Source organism: Leptopilina boulardi, unplaced genomic scaffold (assembly GCF_019393585.1).
Source record: "Leptopilina boulardi isolate dan_hultmark-lab unplaced genomic scaffold, ZJU_Lbou_2.1 LbouV2_330, whole genome shotgun sequence".
Classification (NCBI taxonomy): Eukaryota; Metazoa; Arthropoda; class Insecta; order Hymenoptera; family Figitidae; genus Leptopilina; species Leptopilina boulardi.
The window spans coordinates 705,114-730,596 of NW_026137897.1; the positions used below are offsets into that span (position 1 = coordinate 705,114).

General features: G+C 30.1%; 1 protein-coding gene and 2 long non-coding RNA genes across 3 annotated transcripts in view; 2 read left to right on the plus strand and 1 right to left on the minus strand.

Moving 5' to 3' along the window:
- LOC127285231 (T-box transcription factor TBX20-like) overlaps positions 1-25,178 on the minus strand; it is a 35,937-nt gene extending 10,759 nt beyond the window's left edge. Inside the window, exons 1-5 of the mRNA XM_051311130.1 lie at positions 24,657-25,178; positions 14,032-14,416; positions 8,815-9,088; positions 622-783; positions 320-396 (exon numbers count right to left, since the gene is read on the minus strand). Coding sequence (XP_051167087.1) covers positions 320-396; positions 622-783; positions 8,815-9,088; positions 14,032-14,416; positions 24,657-24,819 — 1,061 coding nt within the window. The 5' untranslated portion in view covers positions 24,820-25,178. The remainder of the gene's footprint in view (positions 1-319; positions 397-621; positions 784-8,814; positions 9,089-14,031; positions 14,417-24,656) is intronic.
- Positions 1-25,483, plus strand: part of LOC127285242 (uncharacterized) — a 109,772-nt gene that overhangs the window by 54,645 nt on the left and 29,644 nt on the right. The window contains exon 2 of the long non-coding RNA XR_007843576.1: positions 24,280-24,357. This is a non-coding gene — a long non-coding RNA (uncharacterized LOC127285242). The remainder of the gene's footprint in view (positions 1-24,279; positions 24,358-25,483) is intronic.
- LOC127285241 (uncharacterized) lies at positions 9,126-10,343 on the plus strand. Its single transcript, XR_007843575.1, has 3 exons — positions 9,126-9,352; positions 9,417-9,633; positions 9,874-10,343. It is a non-coding gene; the product is annotated as an uncharacterized LOC127285241 (long non-coding RNA).

Here is a 25,483-nt window from a genome sequence, read left to right on the forward strand (position 1 = left end):
AGAGAGAGTTTGTGGTCGTGAGAGTAGAGAGATGACTCAGCTAGATCTCTTGTCGTGGATTAACATGGACAGGTGTTGATTTGGGGAGGATCTACCTTTTACCATCTTCTTAGATAGTCTCAAGCCTCTCAAAACTTCTCGGCTAATCAAAATTCAAGAATAATGCGTTCCTTTTTTTTTTGTTTCCAAAAACACTTTTAGATATTAGTTGAAAAAAAAAAAGTAGTTTCATATTTCGTCGCAAAAAAATTTAATTGATATCTTGTAAATTAATATGCATATTTATGAAATATTAATTAGTATAAATTTTTGAACAAACCTGTCGTAATCTGTGAGACGGGAGGAATCTCGAAACCCCTTAGCGAACGGGTTACTGTCGATCTTTAACTTCGTGATCTGAAAAAAGAAATTCATTCATCATTATAATCACCTCTGGGTTTTAATAAATTCGAGCAATTTATTAGAGATCTCTTTTTTTTTCTTAATTATTCAAATGTGTAGGTATTGCTAATTACTTTGGCGATAAATCTTGAATCAATGTATAAATAATTGGCTCTTGGAAATAAATTAAATTGGGTATTACTTTTTTTTTTAATAAAATTTTAATAAATATATACGTACCAACTGATTCTGGTAAGCAGTTACCGCTGTGAAAATTGCTTCTGGGAAAATGAAAGTCTTGTGTTCTTCTTTCTGTAAATCGGTGATCTGATGGTTACTGTTATTTCGACATCGTACCAAATGTATCCTCGGTTGATATCGATGCATCGAATTTAATATAATCTGTAATGATAAAATTTTCAGCTATTTTATTGTTGAGTATAGGCAGTAGGTATACATTAAAGGGTCAATAATTTTTATTCCTTGAAGAAATATGTATACAGGTGTTTATTGATTCGTAAAAATATAAGTGGATTAAAATGAAGAGCGAATGAATGTTTTATATATATTGTATTTATAATGGGAAAAAAAGTAAATTGGTATATATGAAAGTGTTGGGGTCACTTATTATCGCTAATATGAAATATGAAGGCGGCTGCTCTTAAACCGCGACTGGAAGAAACTTAACGGGTGCAGGTGGCCGGCAATATAGTCTCTTCGATATGTGTTCCCTTCTCGCAAAACCCCTGTGCTTTTACTTCTGTGTCCCGTTTGCCGAAACACGAAACGGTTGGGCTTTGGGTGTATATATATATATACCTAAACGTGCACCCGGCATCTGATAAACCTGTCACGCATCTCCAATTGGATAACTTACTTCCAAACGATATATGTTAACACATTTCTCACTGATGACTTGTCAATATTTACATTTCCATTTTCATTTCATTCTTTTAGTATATATCTTAAAATCAATCCATTGTTTGAATTTATAAAAAGCTTTTATGAGATTATGATTAGAATCGGAAAAAATTTCGATGGTTCTCTTTTGGGTTGTAATCAATTTGTATTATTTTGTGCGCTTTAATTCTTAGTGACGTAAATGAAGCTGAAATAATAATTCCTAAGAGGCACGTTTTGGCGATAAAAATTGATTTAATCGCTTCTTTGGAATAGCATTAGGACGTATGTGATATATATAAATCTGCAGTGAGGTGATTTTACATATATATACGTATATCAATTTACATGATTATACGGTAGCGTGTTCTAATTACAGTTTACTTGTAAGATTTTTGAGTTGCCGTCGCATATTGTGTCCGCAATATATACGCTCGATTTGGTCGATTTATAAACGAGATGTTTAACTCTCGTGCACCCATCAATATCAGAAGTTTTTACATCATTTGCGTAAAGTGTCATTATCGATCATTTTCATCTGTATAATCAGACATATATTTAAGAATTAAATTTTTCGTATTTCGTTATATTTCTCGAAAAGAAAAAATAGTTTTTAGGTTAAAATTTGTGTCAAAGCAATTATTATTTGTATATCTGGGTTAGAATTTATGACTACAAATCCAAAATTTAGAGTTTGTAACAACGAATTAGTATAGATCTAATCATAATAGTTATAAATATGTGGTGTTAGATTACAATATTTGTTTTTAGAGATAACAATCTAGAAAAAAACAATGCAGCATTTATTTGATATTGCAGAATAGAAAAGATCTCGTAATTCATGAATGATAAAAGAGAAATCATCGAGATACTATTATATCGATATAGGGCGAGGGGATGAGTCATTGAGACAACCAGAAACAATTGGTAATTATCTGCTTGTAGCTTATCGGGTTCCTTTCATCCACAATCATTTATATGATATAATTGTCATGAAATCATTATCATGGGTATAATCATGTGTTTATGTATATATATATACGTATACGTTATAATGTATTGTACACGCAGAGTGACTACCTACATCAACTGTATGCGAGCATAATGCCTAAGTAACTATCAAGGTGGGTACAAATCAGTCGAGTTCTTGCGCTCCCCACACACACATATATATATACACATTCGCTGGACACATGCAATTTGCATGTGGCGATTTATCAAACAACGCGCCATCCATGTAATACACGTTGATAGCAGCATTACGCTCGCGATTTATGATGCTTTTTTTACTTCTTACGACATACTCGACTCTTAATGCACCCTATATACCTATGCAATGGTAATAACATAGTTTCCGTGTGTGTATGTATATATATGTTGAGATTTTAAATTCAAACTCACTGATATTAGATCTAGTTTCCTCTTTAAAATCTTAAACGCATACATTTCACTAAGTCAAGTGGCAAATATAAATTCATCCATTATTTTGAATCAGATAAATAAAGTGGTTTCCTTTTCCAATAATAAAAACCGTGGATTTCTCTTTGAAACAATTTTATTTGAAGTATAAAATTTTTTTTTTTTATTTAAATAAAAAAAAATCCTAATTCCGCGATAGTTGGAGTCGTAATATGTGACGCTCCACGAGAGAAGGGACCTATCCCCGAAATAACATTTAGGCTGTTTTCCGTGCACCGTACATGAAAACTAAGCCTAATATATTATTTCGGAGATCCCTTCTCTCGTGGAGCGTCACATATGGCGGTTTAGTTAGTAATAAGGTATAGTGTATTGTTTTTCCTAATTGAAGCTACACTTCGTGTATTTTCGTCTCATTGGAACATTCATTCACCCAAAAAAATTTTCCGTGTAGTTTTGAGTTTTATGGAAAAAAAACCAAAGCAATGCGCACCGAGGTCTTCTGTTAATTTTCAAAGATTGATTTTTTATTTTATCAACTATGTTGAGTACAAATAAAATAAAAATTTATTTAATTTTTGACTATAAACGGATCAGGTGTATAGAAAATTCTTTTTAATATAAAGATGATTAATCAAATTGTCTATTTCCTCACATATATCAATATAAATGAACATGCCAATAGTTATTTTATACATAGTCTTGAATTTTTTTTTTTTTGTCATCGAATGTATTATTCAAATTTATTGCAAGTAATCATTCACAATGTGTGCAATTATACGTGACGTCGAGTCGTTAATTAAACAACTTTTTTTTACGTTCAATCGTGTAAAAATCTCTTACATACATTGTTCACAATCGTATATGCTTCTTTTATCGATCAAGTTTTCAAAATTACACGTGTGAGTTTTTTTTTCTTTTTCTCTCTCTCTCTATATATTGTATAGAAAAATATTTCCAATTTGCTATATAAGTATGGTATATTTAACAAATATAAACATATTTTAGAAATGCAATTGCGTTTTGTAAAATTCTTTTATATAAATTAGCGAATATTTTTCAAGTCAAATTGACAATTATTCCATCACATATATATATTGAAGATACAAAGGAGGTTGTATATATATATATATATACTCGACGAATGTCGTGTTTTAAATATACACATGTTTCTTTTATTTTTCTTTCGTTATTCTTTTTTTTTATTTGCCTTTTTTATGAGCGCAGATACTGTCTATCGGTAGTAACTTTACGCCTTGAAGGGACATGTTATCTGCATAATTTTCTAATATCGAGTCGGAAAAAGATGTGCCACGACAGGATAACTGAGGACGCTGGACACTTATCACTCGCCTTAAGACTGTGAATGTTGAAAGGCAATGTCAGTATATTAAAAGAAGTGTTAAAACGAGCGCGCGGGGTATATATTCGAGCTGGCGAATATACACTCGACGTGTGTTTCATATATATATAGAGAGTGTTTCTTGACGAGGACACACGTTACCAGGGTCATTTAAAATCGACCGTACGGCCTTGCCACGCGATCCAAAATGTTATTTACCATATTTGAAATATATATATATATATAATATAGATTTGAAATGATTTTAATTTGAATGAAATTTTAATTTTCGTATAAGTATAAGTAATTAAATAAATACAGTGAAACCTCGTTTATTGAGACACGGTTCGAGTGTGTCTCATTAATCGAGGTTGCACTGTATTCTCTATAAGGGGCTACGTTTCCTACTTTAGAGGGAAGGGAGTATCTAAAAAGAATGAAAAATTGCGGTAACTCCGGATTAAAAAATTAGAATTTTATTTTTCGTGTAATTCATAATTCACTACTTATATCATGAAGTAGTGAAATACTTTTTCAGTCCTATTTATCGTATGTTTTTCATTTCAAATATGAAAAATTCTTATCTAGAACAAATTAGTCGTGAGATATATCGAAATAAAAAAGAATGTCTACCATTAAACACTATGACCATATACCTTGCGCCAGGTATAATATATATATAGTTAAAATATCATGATTTCATGCAGTCAGTTAAAAAGGCGCGTAACGCGCGCGAATGTTAACTTGTAAATATACTTATCTACATAAAGTTTTAGCTTCTCCCTTTCGTCGGTAGCGATTATTACTTCCTATATCCCGAAGGCGGTTATATGTTGCGCGACTTGGATATTCCGAAACTTATGGCACTTGCGTGCAAGGTCGCCTCTCATGTTTGCCTCTTAAGAAAAATGGTTTTGCTTTCAAGTGGTAGTTTGTCAGTGAGAAATTGTTTTCCAAGAAAAAAAAACACACAGTAAAACTAATAAAGCGACGACTCTTTGGAGGAGTTTAAGAAATTGTGTTTTATATTTAAAAATTGTAAAGTAGGTAAAAATATATCTATTGAAATGGAATTTGAATGTGTTGAGCAGTTTCTTTCTGTCAGAATCGAGTAGGATCGTGAGAACAGTTTCGCTTTTCCATACACCTAATTTCATTAAGTCACTGAGCGTAACACGACACTTAGAAGGGTATATTGAATGCATATGGGGTCTTGCATGTACATTTTCGCTTGATAAAATATAAATATACATTTGTTGGGTATTCACACCTTTACTATGAGCAAATTCAAGAGTCATTAAAATGGTGACTCAAAAATTATGGTTTTAGTCAAATTGAGAAGGTAATATTGTTTTTTAAATCTGAATTAGCGGACATTGAGAAAAATACGAAATTAGTATTATATGAATAGCAGATTTTGTTTGTATTACGAAGCTGAAAAAAAGAAGAATCATATCAGGAGAGAAACAAGACTCTCTTGCGCGAGAAAAGTGAAAAAGGATATAATCCTAAGGTAGAGAATCGTTTCCTTTAGTATTAAGCAGGTGGACGGTTGTTTTTGGACCACCGTGTAGTAGCTGGCTCGCAGGTGGGGGTCTTATAATATCGCGTCATATGAAACGATGAAATAGTGGCTGTAGCAAAGGAATGTTCCCTACCACTTGAGTCGTTGAGTTGACTTGACTGGCGTTCCGTTGCCTGACTGCTTTTACCGGTGTGTCTGCTTACTTCTAGTTCTCTCTCTCTCTCTCACTTTATACATTCAACATTTTTGTTATAAATGTATTTCTCTATCTATACACCTTATCATCTGCCTGAATCTCTTTTTCTCTCTATATGCATAAGTATTTCATATGCATATGCAAGAATACATCTGCATACATCTAAATTGACATAGTCATCATATACGATGAGAAATTCACTGGAAATCCTAATTTGAAACTGAACTCAAAAAGGGTTTGAAAAATTAATAATAAAAATTTCTATATAGATAAAAATCTATAAAAGAAAATATATAATGGAAACACATTGAAACATTTATGATATCTTAAAACTTGTTCGTATAAGACCTGACTGCAAAAATGTTGAGCACATTTTCACATAACATTCGTAAAGTGACAGACACAAAGAATGTATAATATATATATACAAAGAAAGAGAAACACATGGTATGAAGAGAAGGCGCATAAAGATAAAGAACATACTCGAAAAGTTTCAGGTGACTTGAGATTCAATGGTTTAAGGTACTTATATGCGAAGAGAAGTGAGGTGCGCGTGGGTTATATACCGCAGTGTGATCATCATGACAAAAGCAACGGGCAAACATTTACTCAATTTATTAGCTTATAGGCATCATGGAATAGCATTTATACCTTCCTAATGCCACCTACGACAAAACCTCCCCGCAAGAATATATATATATAACATTATTGCTAAGCACGACCTCCATGCTTGCTACTCAGCGTGCGCCCGACGGTTAACTTGGTTGCTCTTTTACTATTATATAGGTTCAAAGGAGAGGGATATTCTGTTGGCGAGTCGTAAACTCGAAAATTCTGTTCCGCTATACATACAACAAAAAAAAAAGATTGAGAGAGAGAGACGAGAAACGCGTGTATTGCGACGTTTGCGCTCATAAATTTTGCAGCGAGTGAGCGAATCCGTTAAACTGGCCGGATTGTGTCCCGGGTCCGATGTGACGCGAGAGATCCTCGACAAGAGTGAGTGAGAGAGAGAGAGAGAGCAACGTGGGAGATTCAAATGATGATTTAGTTAGGCACCGTTCACGCTTCACGATCTCGGTTTATATGACCATATCTTTTGCTCACAGGAAGTTCTTAAATTGGAGATGAAAAAAATAAAGGCAAAATATCCAAGAAAAAACACTGCGAAATTTATATTTTTTATTTAAAATGACTCTCTTTTTTTGTATACTTTTGCAGATGAATTTTTTGGGGAAAATTTTGATTTAGCCTCTTCGTATACTTCATGTATATTTGAATTTGAGTTTCATTGAAAAGATTGCGAGTATTAAATTTTTGATACGAGTTTTTAATCTATATGTAGTGTCGGTAAAGTAGTTTAAAAAGTGAAAAATCATCAGACATAACTTAAATGTATGTCCATCTGTCGAGAATGACAAATGTTAATTATATCAGTAGAAGAAATTATTTATTTATCAGCATATTTGTGTGCGATATATTAATTTGGTATTCTATTCTATTTTTTATTATTTTATTTTATTCTATAACAAAACAGAAAAATCAAATTCTAATTCGAGTTTCATTGAAAACGGTAAATTTTTGATACGAGTTTCTAATCTATATAGTGTCGGTAAAGTAGTTTGAGAAATAAATAGTGGCGCCGTCTAGTGATAATTTTAAAAATAAAATTCCAATAATGATTTTATCGCGAAATTAATATTATCACTAACAATCATAAAAATTTGTTTTATGATTCTACAATATTCTCGCACTTATATATATGTATAATTTTCTAAATACGCGCATAAAATATAACACACATATATAATATAAAAAATTTTCATTAGATGAAATCTCTTAAATATACCTAAAGCAAATATCGATTCAGGAAACTATGATTTCATATCTTTATAAGACACATATGCAAGACGAGAACTATTTAAGAATATGATTTTCTTTTTATCCATTTTGTAAAATTGGATTTGTCTTATATATTATTATTGATGCAGTTGTCAATAAATTATAAAACATCTGCTTGTAAATTACAGACATAAGAAACGACTTTTTGTTGCCTTTCAATTTACACACGCATATTTATATATATATATATATATATGTTATATCCTGATTTTGCACCTGATTATTTGATCGCTCTCACTTTGCATACAGATTTGAAATTTTCATAAATCCACACATTGGCATTCTTTAAAATGGATGCAAGATAATCTAAAAACGCGTTTCGTTGCAATTATATTGAAACAAGATTTTTGTCATAAAACTGTCGCCACGAAATCGTTGAGGGCTTGTTTTGCGAGACTTGAGAGTCATAATAGTAATTTCAATCAGGAAATAAAATATATATATATATGGGGAATATTGAATTTTTTTCCCCTCAGATGCTGAATTAAATAGATTCATATTAGGTCGATGACATTTTCGTATATAACAAAATTTATTTAGAAATAATTTTTAAAATATAATTTTGAAATTTTTATTTAATGTCATAAAAAGTTATTTATGAGAAATTAAATTTTTGTTAATATTCTTATTTAATTGCGGGTGTTACTTTATTTATTTTTTTTATATATATAGATATGAAATCAAGACATAGATTTTTACGGTTATTCGAAAAACCATAAAGTCTGCTCGCTGTATAGCGCAGAAACCGAAAGAATGTAAATAGCGTAATAAAAAAATTGTAAAAAGCACACATAAAGTCGTGAAAAGTGATAAATGAAAATTAAGCAAATTTTTAAGTGAGTACACGCAAACTTATAAGAGTAGCTTTAAAAAAAAATGCACTCACTGGGGTATATTAAGTTTGCCCCCGAGCGTAATAAGGCGAATCGATTTGCGTCTAAAAGTATGATTGATGTACAAACGTCACGTGAAACGATGGAAAGATAATCCTAAATGTAATCCGGTTTGATTGAAATTGTAATCGTTCATTACCTTGACACAGTTTTTTCTCTCCCCCCCCCCAAAAAAAAAATCCAAATGTTTTAGGAATATTTATATAAAAATATATTTTTTTAATAATTAATTATTATAAATTATTAGAATTCTTACCTGACAGTGTTTATCCATTTCATTGTTGGTTAGTTTGACTTTTTCGAATGAGACAACTTGCTTACGAAGTTGTTCACCTTTGAACGGTGAATCTGGATGAACGTAAAGCCTCGCAGGAGCTGGTGGATCTGCTTTTCCGGCCACCAACCAAGAACTTCTGTGATAGGCGTATCGGTACCTTTTATTGTCCACTGGTACGATATCCATCAAAACGGCGTAATGCCCGTCGGACCTTAATCCACTGAAGGACACACGACAGGTCGGAAACATTCGTCTGTCAAAAAAAAAAAATCAAACATAAAATGATATGTTGCTTTGATTAACATCTCGATTTCAATTCAAAATCTAAAGAATTTCACGCTCCAAACACTGATCGCTCGTCTTTTAAAATTCTCCCCTTTCTCTTTAAAAAAAAAAATAATTGACAGTCATTTAACAAATGTCAAAAAAATTTTTGGTTAATGTTTTGAATAAATTGAAGGTAAATAGGGAAATGTTTTATTGTGGTTATAAGGAGAGAATTATGAGGTTTATTGACGTGAGTTTGAAAGTATGTAATATAGGCATTTATTTTCTCTATATAATATTATAATGCTTTCTAGTGGCTAGATGAAAAACGCCTCCACTGTGTCTAGTCTATACTCGTGCCTATATATGATTGAAAGGAACGCCCGCAGGCTTTTCAAACATCGTTATACGAGCGAGTCACCCTTGAACCTCGTTACACGCAGTCGTCTCAACACCTTCGGCTTTTGAAACGCGTTGTAAACGCACGTGCCACAAATAACAAAATAACCCTCTCTTTTGTCTGCAACTATTGTAAGTAGACAAGATTATGAGACGTGTAAAATTTTCTGTCATATAGCTCCTTTTTTTTCTCTCTCTCTCTCTTTCCGATGTTTTATTGTTTTCACTCTGTCATAAAATACACTTAACATGCAATGACTTCCTCGATGACAACTTTATAACCACTATTTTATCACAATTACATTAGTTGAATAATTTATTCGAATAGATTCAAATCTTCTGTTTCTATAGCTAAAAATTTTTTAATTTTAGAAAGACGCCAATTAACATGAAAAAACTTCAGGGCAAAAGAAATCGATTAGGTCAGCCTATAAAGTGTCCAGGATTATGTAATTCATTAAATGAAAATATAATTGATACTAATACATCAGAAATAAATCATGATTGTAAAAATAGAAAAAAACAATTGATAATTTTACGACGATTACCAGAGAATTTGAAAAATATTCAAAAAATCAAGAAAACTGGATGTTTCATTCATTATATGAAAATTTTCTTTTTTTACATTATTTTACATTCATTAATTGCTGCATTTATTCGACATCATAAATATTATCCACATTTTCTTGCTGCACAACTTTGTGGCTTATTGACAATTTCATTGTTTCCCATTTTGAACAGATGTCGAAATTGCAGTTAATTCTTGAATGTATATATATAATACCAGATATATATAATTCTTGTTAAAGTTTATATCATTTAAATATATACATTCATCTCTATATATTAAGAACTTATTATTTATTCATGGTAAATATTTTGGGTGTTTCCAAATTGAAAATGACAAATATAGTGTAGGAGAATAATTTATGATCTTCAATATATTTCAATTTCTTCGCCTTAATGAGAAGACATATATTAAAAGGCATATATACCTTTTTATTATTATTATTATTTCTATCAGAAGCGACCCTGTTTCCCTAAAATTAATCTCTGGGGTATTAGAATCGAAAGGAAACCGTAACTAACACACTAATACCTAAAGAAGACGTGGGGCAATATTTCTTCTGACAAAGGGGAAATTAGAGTTAGTAATTAGGCGAAAGTGGCCGCAACACTTGTCTATCAAGCCAACACTTTTTGACAGAGAGTGTAAAGCAAAACCGCTTTTGATCCTTCAACTTTTAAAAGCACGTTGAAAAATTAAAGAAAGTTAAACTTTCATTATTTATAAAAAAAAAGGTGACAAAATAGTTTAAATATTAGAGCAAAAGAAGAATTCTTGAATCCTTGGATTTGAAAATAATTTTGTAGTATCAAATTAAAGTAAAAGAAAAGTAAAAAAAAGAAAGACAAACAAATGAATTATGGAAGCAAAGGGAATATTATAGTAATAATCCCGTGTAACCATCTGAGTTACTTAACTGTTTACCAAGCTAACGACTCCACAACCCTACCAGGTGGTGTCACTATATAATAATTATGCGAGGCTATCATACATATATTTCTTTTCTTTCTTTTTTTCACTTCTATCTTTTTTCTCTCTGCGCTCATGAAATGTATGAAGCTCATACATGAGAGTGTCAGTGTCCAAACACGAACGTTTTCGTGCACATTTACCCCGCACATTAGCACGTGTTGGTGTATATAATATAGGTTGCTGATGAAGGGTTCGCGTGACGACTATACGCGCGGGTATCCGCTGTATCCTGTCTCTCCTGACCTGCTCGTCCGCACCTCTCTCTGATGGTGAAGTTCACAGTCCTTGTCAAGTCAGTGGAAGCGGCCTCGCCAACAACTTTTTAACTTGCAATTCACGCCTACTATATATATATATATAGTAGGTGCGCGCATCGGCTAAAAGATTTATGATATACGGGTGTAAAGTTTGCTTATAAATAGGAATCGATTCACTCTTTAAATCTTAAATTGCTTCTCATTTTGCCAAAAACTTATCATCTTTAGAATAATTTAAGAAATAATTATATGCTTTAGCCTAATTTATATTTAACCAAATACATATTGCTATGATCTATTGACCTAATTATATAATTTTTGTCTTTTTTTAGCTGGAGCCTACTTGGGAAAAATCACCAAAGACATAACTTAAATGTATGTGTCCATCTGTCGAGAATGACAAATGTTAATTATATCAGTAGAAGAAAATATTTATCAGCACGTTTATGTGCACTAAGAATTTATTTCAAAAATAATTTGTTTCAAAGTGCACTCACAAAACAGTTCTTTGAAATTTAAAAGGAACGTATGTTGAGAATCGTTTTATATTAAAAGTAATTTTTATGACAAAAGGAATATTTTTATAACATAAGAGGAATCTTCTTTACGTGAATAGACTGTTTTGTAAGTGTGAGGAAAACTGTTTTTGTACTATTTATGAACGTACTAGTTTCTGATTAGATACTACTGAAAATTAGTATGGACCATATTAATTTTTGGTGTTGGTTAGAAACTACCCTCACAGTACCGGATATTTAAGGATATTCATTTGCTTCCGGTGATTTTGATATCCAGATGATATTCTAGGACATCCTCAGGATATCCAAACTGCTGGATTCAAATAGATATCCTTAAATATCCGGAACTGTAAGGGTAGTACGTTCATACAACTAAATAGTACAAAAACAGTTTTCCTGATTTTGAAACAAATTATATTGACTTTTGAAATAAAAAGTATTTCAGTGTGCGATATATTAATTTAGTATTTGGCAGGGGGAAATTTGATATAAACGAATAGGTTGAATATGCGTGAAATTTGAAGAATTGAGAAGCAGTTTAGGTATATATAAATGCGATCGATAATATCGCGACGTTGGAGCAACGAATAGGATCGTTAGCTTATATATATACACTGCATGGAATTCCCCGCTTAACAAACTGTCAGTCTTATATAGGCGACAATACGAATTCGGACCAATCAGGTGGAATTGTATGTCCCATCAGGGGGCCAGGATAGCATCCTCTGGCGCGCTCTTCAAGGACTCGTTTCTCACTTATATTCTTGATTCATTTTTCCCACGTTGGCACCCGCCTTTTTGCTTTACAGCTTTTGCTTTTTGACTCTCTCTTTTTTTTTTTTTTTGCTCTCAGATCCCTTCTACTTCTTTTTTCTTCTTCTTACTAAAACTTGGCCTTAATTTTTATATCCACGCGAACAAAGCCAAGTCGACCTTGCTGATTTTCATTTTTGCATTAAAATATTCCAATTCGGAAATGTTTCCTTGAAATTTCCCATTATTGTTGTCAATTCTACAATAGAATTATAAAATCGTATACATATTTGTCAGATTTCAATAGAAGAAATTCAATAATTTAAGAATAATGTTTAAAGTAAGTTATAACAAAAATTTCATTACTTATAATCCCACGTGGGCACTGACACCAAAGATAATTAATCATTATAATGGTTTGGCGAACGGTACAACAAAAAAAAATATATAGTCGCTTCCTGATAATTAACTTCATAATCGTTGAGGCTACTGCTTTTGATGAGGCGAACCGTTAATATATTGACGCCTAAAAACCAATTACAGAAGGCGAAATTACATATAGGTAATAATTAAAAAATAAAAAAAAAAAGTTTAACGTCATTTATGAAACAGAAAGTAAAATTTCAAGGTCAGTTATTTCCACCCTATATTCGATTATTATTATTATTATTAGGATTGTTGTATTAAATATAAAAAAAATTATATATTTCATTTGCCAGTTTACATATATCTCATAATTTTTACGCGGTCACGCATATATATATATATAGAGAGAGAGAAACGGGCGTGCAGCTGCGAGTTGAACTTTATTAGCATACCTATAAAAATGGACACGATATACCAACATTGGTGTACGTAATGGGGGATTATAAATTATATCTAGGACTCCCTTAAATATCTCGTAAAAGTTCAAGTGAACGCGCGCTGATACTCGGCAGCGGGTTTTAATTGTCCAGTGGTCATTTATCATAAAAGGCGTGGCCCGGGCCTCGCTTTTTCTTTTTATTTTTGGTTATTTATCTTCTTTTTGGCCATTGCTAATCCAAGCGTGAACGTCAACAGTTCTCTCTCTAAAAAAGGGCTCACTTCCTTAAGGATAAGATCAAATTAATTTCTTTTCGTTTAGGTTCTTTATGGGTTAATCAATTTCCAAGGTGGTCGATTATGGGAGGAGCACAATTTTTGTAGGAGGATTTAATGTTATATAACACAATAGAATCATTTCGATTTTTTGTCAGAATCTTTTTGAAAGTGATATTCTTTGATTTTTTTTTTTGTAATTATTTTGCAACAGAGTTAAAAGAAGGAAACTTTGTTGAAATGTATAATGATATAGGGGAGAAAAAAAAATAAGGAAAGAATTTTATGTTTGATAAAAATTATACTTTGCGAGCGGTATGGAGTATATTATTAGGTGTTGGATGAGTTGCGTGCAATGATATAAAGAAGAAACGACACTTACCTGCCGGTTTTCGTAATGATCATCTCTGTGCCAAGGTCATTGAACTTGTCCCAAAGTTCCTTAGTCTCAAGATGACATTCAACATCCCTTAATTCGTCGGAATTACAGGTTGTTCTTCTTCGATGTTTCCTCTCAACATCATTGCCATTCTGATATTTCCTGCTTGATGAGAGATCATCGACAAAACCAACCGGTCCCTCATCAACACTACTGCACTCCTCAACATCAACATCGATCTCCTCGTCTTCCTCATTTGCAGATTTCTCAGTTCCTTCACTTTCGACCTCACCAATTCCTTCTTCACCCAGCTCATCATCGTCCAAAAGTGCATCGTTCGTTACAACAGTTGCTGTCGCAACAATATTCACTGGCGCTCTAACATCCTCTGAAAATATACAAATGACAACAAATTTTTAATTAAAACTTGCGGAATTATTTTTTTTAATTGTGATTGCTTATTTATTCAAAATGAACATGTGTTTCTTAATTATAATTTTTTTTGCAGGAAGTGTATTGTTAAAAGTCACCAAAGGCATATGATTTAAATGTATATGTCCAACAGTCGAGAATGACAAATATTAATTATATCAGTAGAAGAAAATTAACTATAAGATTTACTTATCTGGACAAATAAAAATTATTTCGAATCTAGATTATGTTCCCTATAAGAACGAATCCAGATAAAGAATAAGTTAAATGATAATTAGGTCAAATATTAAAATGTCAATTCTAAAACGTGATTTTAGAATAGAAATATTAAAAATATATATCTTTACAAATATATAACTATATTCTAACTTTTAAATATATCTCGATTTATTATCAAATTAATTATAATACAGTAACATATAACATTGAATGGGACCCTCTTTTTAAAACATATAAATATAATTAAAGAAAACATAATTAATGATGCCCACTTATCGCTAACGTAAACACAATGCATACGTTTTAATTACTTTGAATTACCTTATTTTGCTCTGTTATCTATTTCCATAAGATAATCTCGATTCCCTCCATTTTTTTCATAAAATATTTTTTTATCAAATCATATTTTAAGTTTGTAATAATTGCATATTCAACATTTCACCTTATTTTTCTTTATTTCAGAAATTTTTTAAAAGTTTAGCATTTATTTATAATTAAAATTTAATTTTAAAAAAATTCAAAATTTTTTATTTTAAAAAGTATTGAAAAGTTTTTAACATTTGTAATTATACATAATAGAGTATGAATGTTAATGTATATATCTAGTGATAAATATAATTTTTTTTAATAAATCGATGTCCTGATACGTGTTATATATGTATATATATATATATATATATATATATATATATATATATATATATATATATATATATATATATATATATATATATATATATATATATGACAAATGCGTATGCATTTAAGATTGAATTGATTTTTATGACAAGCAAATGCAAAACTTTATTTATCATTATTAATATTGATATTCATTAAACTTTATATACCCGAGTTTAACTTGTGACATTTTAATACGTATGAATACATTAAGAATCAAGATTATCTAAAAGTCTTTAATCATTATTCTCACCTTGACCATGCAACTATAACTTCTATAATTACAAAAAAAAGAAATAAAATTTGAAACGAGAAATGATTTTTCATTCATTAACAAAAAAAAATGTCTCCGCGTAAAAGAAAATATTAATTGTAATAGCTAGATTTGTTTTAAATAATAATTTTGACATAAATAAAATAATAAAGCTTTGACAAAAACGGAAATTATTATTATTAAAATGTTTAACGTCTGAGAATTATATTAATTAGAAGGTTTTGTATGAATAAATATCAATATAAATTAATTTGAATTAGAGGAATATTTAGAACTTTTAATAACTTATTGATCATCTATAATGTTAGGAGTGTATTAACAAAGTTAATTTGGAGGAAGCAACAAGAGAAATCTGCGCGACCTCTCTCTGTATATGTGACTCATTTGTAAGGTACATTAACTTCGAACATTACACGCTTCTGGCATAATCCTTAGATAATTCTGTCGCATTAAACTTCGCCTGGTATACACCTCCCTGACTTCTCCAACTACAAAACTGGTTTTCGTGTCATTAATTAATATCTACGACCATCCACATTGTCGCTATAATCAATTCTTTTTTTTATCTATAATATTCCTTTTATCGGTTTATCCACAGTACTTATATATGATCTATAAACAATCTTCTGTTTTGACAATTATCAAACAAATAAGAGATGAATTTCATTCTCTCTTTATTGAGAAAATAAAAACTGATTCTTTTTTTTTTTTATAAAAATTATAGTCATTTCATGCAAACGAGATATATCATCGATTTTAATTTGTAATATGCAAATCATCAACTACTTTTCCTCATTGCGAGACATTGTATATACCAAACATGTGACACATAAAGTGTTTAACAATTTTTTGTCATAAAAAATGTATTCCATAATGCAAAAACAGATAACTTCTTGTCATCGATGTTACATGCAAATGAAGTTATGACTCTTTTTTTGTCATATAACTATTAGAAAATGTAATAAACCAGTATATATGTATGTTGATTATTAGTTTGAGCCTCTCACATTGAGTCAATTTTTAATTAAAACATCAGTCTTCTGATATTATTATATATAATCGTTTGACGATGAAAGAAAAATGTTCATTACATATTATACTTTTTTCCCCCTTTTTTCTATATATATATATAAAAGCACGTTCTGTATTTACCTTGGACTAATTTGTTTCATTCAGCAGTAGTATATCATTTTCTGGTAAATTAGTTTTTTTCCCTCGGTGCACTATCACTATATGCATTATATTATAATAATAAACACTGAGAAATTTATTTCAATTACATATTTATCTTTTCAAGAAGTATGTTTCTGACAACATATATCTTTCATTAACAATAAGGAAGGAAAAAAAGTACAAGAGTTGGTATATATATATATATATATATATATATATATATATATATATATATAAATATATAAAATATAATTAAGAGAATTTTTTTTCTGAGATTGTAATCTTTTATATATTTATCATGACACATCCCGATAAAAATTGCTCACTTTTCAAGAACTATATATATATATATGCGAGAGTATGTGATATTGCCGGATGTAAGGAAACATAATATGTTCGAAATTTTATGCTCTGTACTCGATTAATCCAATTATGAAAAAAAGGATAAATAAAATGAAAAAGAAGTTACAATTTATAGAATTCCGTTGTATTATAAATTTTGCGAGAAACAAGTGAGAATTTCATTAATGAAAAACTATTGTTTATAGGAAGGAAACAAATTGCAACCGGATTTCGTATAATTACGCGGGAGATAGGTGATTTCAAAACGATCACATAAATGCTTACATTCAGATTTATCTATATATATATATATATATATATATAATGATTGTATAACAGCCACAGCTGCTGACAGCATTGCAAACAGAAATTTAAATTATCAAAATTTTATTTTATTTATTTATTAATTTCAGTGTAATAAAAACTAACCATAAAATAAAGTAAACCAAATCTTAATTTGAAAGAAATATTTATTATATATAATTTTTCTTTAATATATTTTTACTTAATTCAAAATAAATTATATATTTTGCTTAAATACAAATATTTTCTATAAGACATAAAAAATTCGTTTTACAGTAAAATGTGTTGAGATTTCTAGCCACACCTGCTGACAGTTGGTTGGTTTCTTTTTTTTTTTTTTTTTTTCTTTATTATTATTGGCTATTGTTACTAAGTCTTGTGCTAACAAAGTGATCTTGAACGATTATTTGCCAGGGGTTAGAGATATGTTGCGAATTAATGAGGATAATTAATTGATCCGCGGTCGGATCCGTTGCTTATATATACTCGCCAAGTAAGTAACCTAATTAAACCGTCAGATTTCATGAAAACGCACTTTGCGTTAATGCATTTAACGTTAATTACGTGTACGCGCAGATACGAATCTATGCTGACTCTGCGCGTTATACACACAAATGCTCATATATATATACACTATATATATATATGTTGGCAATAATTCTTCCCTTCGGTATCTTAAATTGGATCCGTAAATAATACGTTATATAGTATATACGTCTTTGTGGAATCTACATGCAAGAAACTTGTACAGCTCGTCACATTAATTCTTGTCTCTTTATATAAAAAAAATAAAAAGAGTATAAAAATAATAATATATATTGTTTCCCGGAATATGCGTTTCTGGCAATGTTTCCTGCATTTGTTTCCTAAGACTTGTTATGCATTTTATAGAAGAAAGAATATTGTTTTCTGTGCGGCGAGAATTTAACCCTCTTGTGTACATTAATCAAGATTTTTAATAACTCTGAATGGTGCTTAAAGTGATTTCATTGTTAGATATAGTGTAGAAAGTCGTTACTTTTCGCACTGTTATTCAAATGTGTGGAAAGTGGTTACTTTTCTCACTGTGCGAAAAATAGATACTTTTCCCACTGTAACAACAAGTGCGCGGAACGCGGGGCGAAAATTCTTCCTTTTAGAATATAGAACGGAAAGTGGTTACTTTTCCCACTAAAACTTAAAAAAAAAAAAGTGCAGAAATAACGAAAATTATTCCTTTTTGGAATTATACCGACACTCGTATATAAGAAAGATGTCTATATATATATAAATAATAAATTGTAATTTTATGTATTTTGATATTCATGCGGGCTTTCACACTATTGAAGCAAATTTCCTAACGTTTATTGCTATCTAATCTGAATGAAGGAAACTTGTTCCCGAGACAGATTACATGTGTCGTGACACGTCCTTCTGATACGAGGCTCACCTTCAATGTTTTCATCGCCATGTAATATAATGATAGTGATAGTGTAGCATTTGCCGCACACATATTATCATATCTTAGTAAACTGTACCGCACAGTATATAATAATAACAATAAAGGCTCACTTTATATTTTGCATTTAAAAAGGTGCATATATATATATATATATATATATATATATATATATATATATATATATATATATATATATATATATATATATATAACTCGTGAAAGAGTATATATATAATGTATATTATACTCCTCCCATGTATATAAGGATAAATAAAGCCCCAAGGAGAAATTATGCTTTTGTGAATATAACACATATAATATAACGACAATGATCTTCACAATATTCGGTATATATGTAGACGTATGTGTAAATTGAAATTTGAAGCTTTGACACTTGAAATAATTTTTTAAATTATACTGGAAATTAAATATATATTTTACATAACGCCTATAATTATTCATTTCAAGAATATATGAAATTTACCATATATACTTTCAAACATATATTTTAAAGTAAAATGTTTAAAATCGTTTAATGCATCATATTATTATTATTATATGAACATTATTATTGCAATGAATTTAAAAAAATTTTCTTTTGCATTTTAAACATATATAATAACAAAATATTTGATTTCAAAAGTATAATTTTACGATGTTATATATATGTGTTATATATAATTGAAATCTGCATTTATATGAATTTTGAAATATCAAAATTGTTTGTAAATTGTCAATTAAAAATGTACAAACGACTGACCGGATATGTCGGCAATGTTCACGTCATAAAAGTATACACCACTTGCGTTTATAAATACACTGTAAAAAATTTTTTGGTTAAAATTCCCCAAAATTCTAGTGACGCAAATTTGCAGGGCATTTTGTGGAAAATTCCCTAAAATTTTCTGGGGAAACTTTTCCCTAAAATTTTAGGGAATATTCCATAAATATTAGTGGATTTTCCCAAAGATTAATATCAATAGTTTAAAAAATTGAAATAAAAATTTAAAAATTTGATTCATGCAGCATTTATATCTTACTTACATTATTTATTGGTACCTATTGATGAAAATTTGTTTTCTTGAAAATTATCAAATATTATCATGAGGTCTCGAACGTAAGCGTCATTAGGAGAGATTTAGAAGTCTAACGCTCTACTAACTACGCCACGGAGGCTCATGAAAATAAAATGATAATTTCAATATATAAGATGAAACTATGTAAACATGCTTTGTAACTTTAAAAAAAGGAAACAAACGTTGAAAATAGTTGTGACTTATGTTATATAATAAATAAAATAAGATCTGTTAAACAAATATTGATTAAATTTTAATTTAATTCTTTAGAAATATAAATTTTTGTCTACTTAAAAATACTTATTTAGTTAAGTTATAATTAACTTATCTATGAAATGAATAAATTATATTACAAGTTACAAATAACTTTTTGTAACTTAAGTAAGTTTAAAGTTTAACTTTTTTGAAGAAGGATTTCAAAAAAATTGAGGAATATTCACCACTTGTTTTTGGGGAAAAATATATTCATTGGAATTTTGAGAAATCTTCACCAACTCTTTTTAGGGAAAATATATACATTAGAATTTTAGGAAATTTTCACCAAAATTTAGGAAAACAATCACTTATTTTTTTGGGGAAAACATTTTCCCCAAAAATATGAAATATTCACCAATAAAAGTTGTTGATAATTCCCAAAATTTTTTACAGTGTATATACGTGTATATATACACGTTTTCATGCTTGTTCAGAGAATATATATACATATATATATTGGGCAGATGGATTCATCGATATATATTCGTTTAAACTAAATATTTAACATGAAATTTCCTAGTGGCAATGAAAATCAAAAAAACGTGCGGGGAAAAAGTGTATAGTAGCATTTGCATTACGTATTTTGTAATATTTACAATATTTATCACTATATATATAGTTACAATACAGATTGTAAGACCTACAGTACAGGTTGCAAAATTTACCATATACGGATGGTAAAAATTACAATATGAATTGTTGTTTTCGCAATACAAATTGTAGTATTTTTAGTACGGATTATAAAATTTACCATACTGATGGTAGAAATTACAATATGGATTGTAGCCTTCACAATACAGATTGCAACCCTTACAGTACGGAAGTGTAATCTTTACAATACAGATTGTAGATGTTACAATTTTGAAAGTATTTACAAATTACGTTGTTTAAGGTATAGAAGAATGATTATAAGTAACTTTATTGAAAACTAAATCCGTATATGCGGTCATTAATAGCTTAATACGCATATACTATATATTAGAGAAAAGAAATTACAGTTAGAATGTCATTTAATGACTGTTTTTATGTAGTAGATATTGTAAATTATGCCTGACTATTATGGTATATGAGATTTTACTGAACAATGGTGTTGGCAAATTGGGTAGCTTCAATATTGGAAAACTAATAAGTGCAATAAAGTTTCACAGTTTACTTCAGTTATTATCCGTCATAAGATTCTAATAACTCTATTTACTCGTGTTTTATAGCATATGATCTATACACGCGCGCGGCCATTGACTTTAAAAATCCTTTAAAGAAAACAATTTCAATTGCGTGAAAGATTTGAAATTTATTTTATTAATCTTATATTGAAAATAGATTTTAATTTTATCGTATAAATGATTGATCTAAACTTATAACTTTTCAACTATTATTTTCCGATTATAAAAAAATAAAATCCTTTAATCATATTTTTTACAATATTTATCTAAATTTTAAAAATATAGAAATACAATATGAAAATTATAAAAGAAAAAAAATTTACATAATATGTTTATTTCATATATATATATATATAATATAATGTTACAATGATATAATCCAGTTTGGTAACCTTACAAAGGATTTTCAAGTCGCTATATATATTCGTGGGAAATAAAAATATATTCGATACCTGATTTTAAGTGTTCTCTCGCGGTAGCGAAAGACTGTACTTAAAGAAAATTACATAGTTTATATATAGAAAACAGTTTCAATTTAGTTAAAGTTTTTCTTTGTATTTTTTTTCGGGAAATTACTACTTTCAAAAAGGAGTAATTATTTCTTATCTCGATTGAGCAATTATTGGTTGTGCCGCACTTATTTTTATTGAAAAATTGCGACGTCAAATATATATATATATATATATATATTGTTCAAGTGATAAATGTTTACTAATTGATAATTAGTAGTAGAAAAGTAGTCTACTAGGGAGTTATGTGATGAGAAATTATATAGGAAAAGAATTTTCTTTTCAATCTTTGGGAAAATGTGTCGATTTTATGACCTTTCCGCAAAGAAAATCAAAAACCGTGGGGAAAAAGTGGATAGTATATAGGATTTGCAATACGTATTGTAGTATTTACAATATTTATCGCAGTACTCGCAGTACAGATTTTCAACTCTACAGTACAGGTTGCATAAATTACCGTAAGGATTGTAAAAATTACAATGTAGATTATAGCCATCACAATACAGACTGTAATCTTTACAGTACGGATTGCAAAATTTACTATACGGATAGTAAAAATTACAATACATTTTGCAAATCTAACAGTACAAATTGTAACTTGTAGTACGGATTGTAATAATAACAATATACAGATTGCAACTTTTACAGTTCGGATTGCATATAACATTTACAAACGGATTGTATAATATTTACAATAAAAAATGTAGATTTTAGAATAAATTTTGAAACTTAAATCTTTCATTGCGTAGATTGTAAATTTCATGTTTTGCGGTGGTTTTTCAAATATATGTAAAAATGTTTTTAGATATGCCATAGTGAAAACATGGCGTGGCGCGATCCTTATTAAAATAGTACTGCGGTCACAATACGACAAACGTGATCTCTGCTACTCGCGCTCTCATTTCTGAAGTGAGAAGAAATATGAGCGTGTGCAGTTTCTGACGTAAGCTTCCTTTTGCCTACGCCCGTCGTGCAACGACCACCCAGAATCCTGTCACCGCCCAAGCCCTCCAAAGAACAGAGAAAGAGAGAGAGAGAGAGAAAGAAAAAAGAGAAGGTGGTGTACACTCCAAAAATTTCCTCTTATTCTTCGATCACATTACAAATCATGTCTCAAAAACATATATATTTAAATAACCAAACATCTGATGAAATAACACCCAAGACCCTATATACAATATTATTTCAAGAAAATCGAAGAACAGAACCTTTTTTTGGCTCAGAGTTTTAAATATATATATATATACCTATATGAACTGTGAAAAAACAATTTTCCTATCTTCTAAATCCAAGCGGTTCTAATTACATCTTTGAATAATTATATAGTAGCCGCGGGAACATAATCAAGAAGTTGGGAAAGCGAAAGTGGCCTCCATTTAGGTACTTCTATATAGCTGTAGAGTTAACGATATGTTGCTCTCGAGATTAATGTTTAGTGTTTAGAGAGGATTTACCAAGGGTTTAACACTAGTTTAGCATTGTGAATTTACTTTAAAAATTACTTCTTCGAAAACACATATTTAAAATTTTATTACTCTCTAATGTCTAAATATGATTCTTAAATATAAATCATAAAACTATCGAAATTTTTTCTTCATCATTATTTATTCTCTTGTGACAGGTATTTGGAGTGCGTTCTTTCTTCAGTTTCTCTTTCAAAAAAAAATTTTCTCATCAATACACACTGTAAAGGTTCTATTTTGATACCTAAAATCGATAATGTTTTATTTTCTTTTTACAGTGTATGTTTTTGGAACCTTAAATTTCGAGTATGGCAAGACTCTATATCCATTATTTATCAGTTTAACAGTCATTATATCACAGAAAATTAAAAGGCATTAAAATAAGCTTAATTCAATTTTGCTTATTTTAATACCAAAATCGATTAAAATAAGAAGCGTTGCAACTTATTTTAATGCCTTTTAATTTTCTGTGATTGCGTATATTTTTAAAGAATTTTTTGTTTCTTTGTTTTCTTTAACAAAATTGTGTCCATTTTAGAAGTTGGTACTGCGGACAAGAATTATAAACATAATTTTTATTTAACGTTAATTAAAATTGTTGTAATGCCTATAAATTAATAAACTAGACATTACTAAGTATATTTATCAAAAGAAAACAATTAATATATGTACAAACTCACGATAATTGCACGGATGGTCTACATAAATAATATGTGTAATGTTGTAGAGAATATAGAAACAAAATTATAATAGCAATTTTTTAATAAAAGCGTTAGTTTTTGATAAATGAAAAAAAGTAAAAGTTGCCACTTTCGAAAGTGGAAATAAATTATTAAGGTTTGGAATTTATAGACGCAGCAAATTCTATTTTGTTTTTATGTTAAAATCATTATTCTATAAAACAAACTAATTTTTTGTTGCAGGTTATAAGGTTGGAAAAAAATACTCAACTCCTATTTCGAAATTTGATTCAAAATCCGTATAATTCTTCGATAGAACATGTAAGTTTACATTTTACAATTGATCTTAGTTATGAATTTGACTATTTTTATCTGCTAATAAGGGGCCATTCATACGTTACCAATTTTTCATTCTTGTTAGACCCTCCCTTCCTCCCCTAAAATAAAGGTAATGTAGTTTATGGATGGCCTCTAAGTTAATTTAAATTTTGCTGTATCCTGACAACAGTATACAGATAAGTTTAGGGATCAAACAACCGTAAGAAATATGATGTGAAAAATGAAATTCCCCAATAAGAAAATAAAAAAATATATATTCTCTCGCGGGGAAAGTAACTCACGGTGGTCAAGTGTGCTGAAAGCCTTGCTGCCGCATTCCACATTGGTGTTGGCCGACGCGTTACCACTAAGGCCCTGCAGGTGGTAATGTCCGAAGGACGGACCCCTGGGCGCCATGATGGCCGCGATGCTGAAGTCCGTCGCTTTACCCCTTTCCCCCTTCATTCCTCTTTTGCAATCACTCTTTTACCAAATCCTCTTCCTTAAACCCGTGTCTTTTAACTATCCCTTCACTTTAATTTTGCAAAAAAAAAACCTCTCTCACAACCCTCTTATATCGCACTCCCGACGGCAAAATTCTTTTTTTTTTTTATTACAGAATTGTCTCGGATTTTTTTTTTGCCCTGATTTCTTTTAAATTAAACACAAATTGTCGTCACTCTTTGGAACAGTTCACAAGGGTTCATCAACGAAGCACAACAAGAAAGTCGAAACTTTTGTATAGTGAGAGAGAAATTTGCTCAGGCGCACAACGCGTCTGCGCTGCTCGACTACCCGAACTCCACTGACCTCCTACTCCTCCTCCTCCCACGTTTGGTTACCCCACTACTCGTCCAAAAGTTGTTGAGGGTTATCGTGATAACTGAAATGCGCGCGCAGTGTTAGCTCTCTCTCTTTTGATGGGAGAAGGAGGCGAGGCCAAGAAGAGCGTGAACGTAAAAGAAAGACCCACTCCCATTGGTTAGGGACTTGAGGGAAACGATAATTCGGTGCGACAGGAGGCTGGACTTGCCACGTCCCCCTTTGGTTGTCGGCCCCCTTTTGCTCATCTCAACACAACCCACAATGTATATGTGTATATGAGCGGCAGTAACATTGGTGGGTGCCG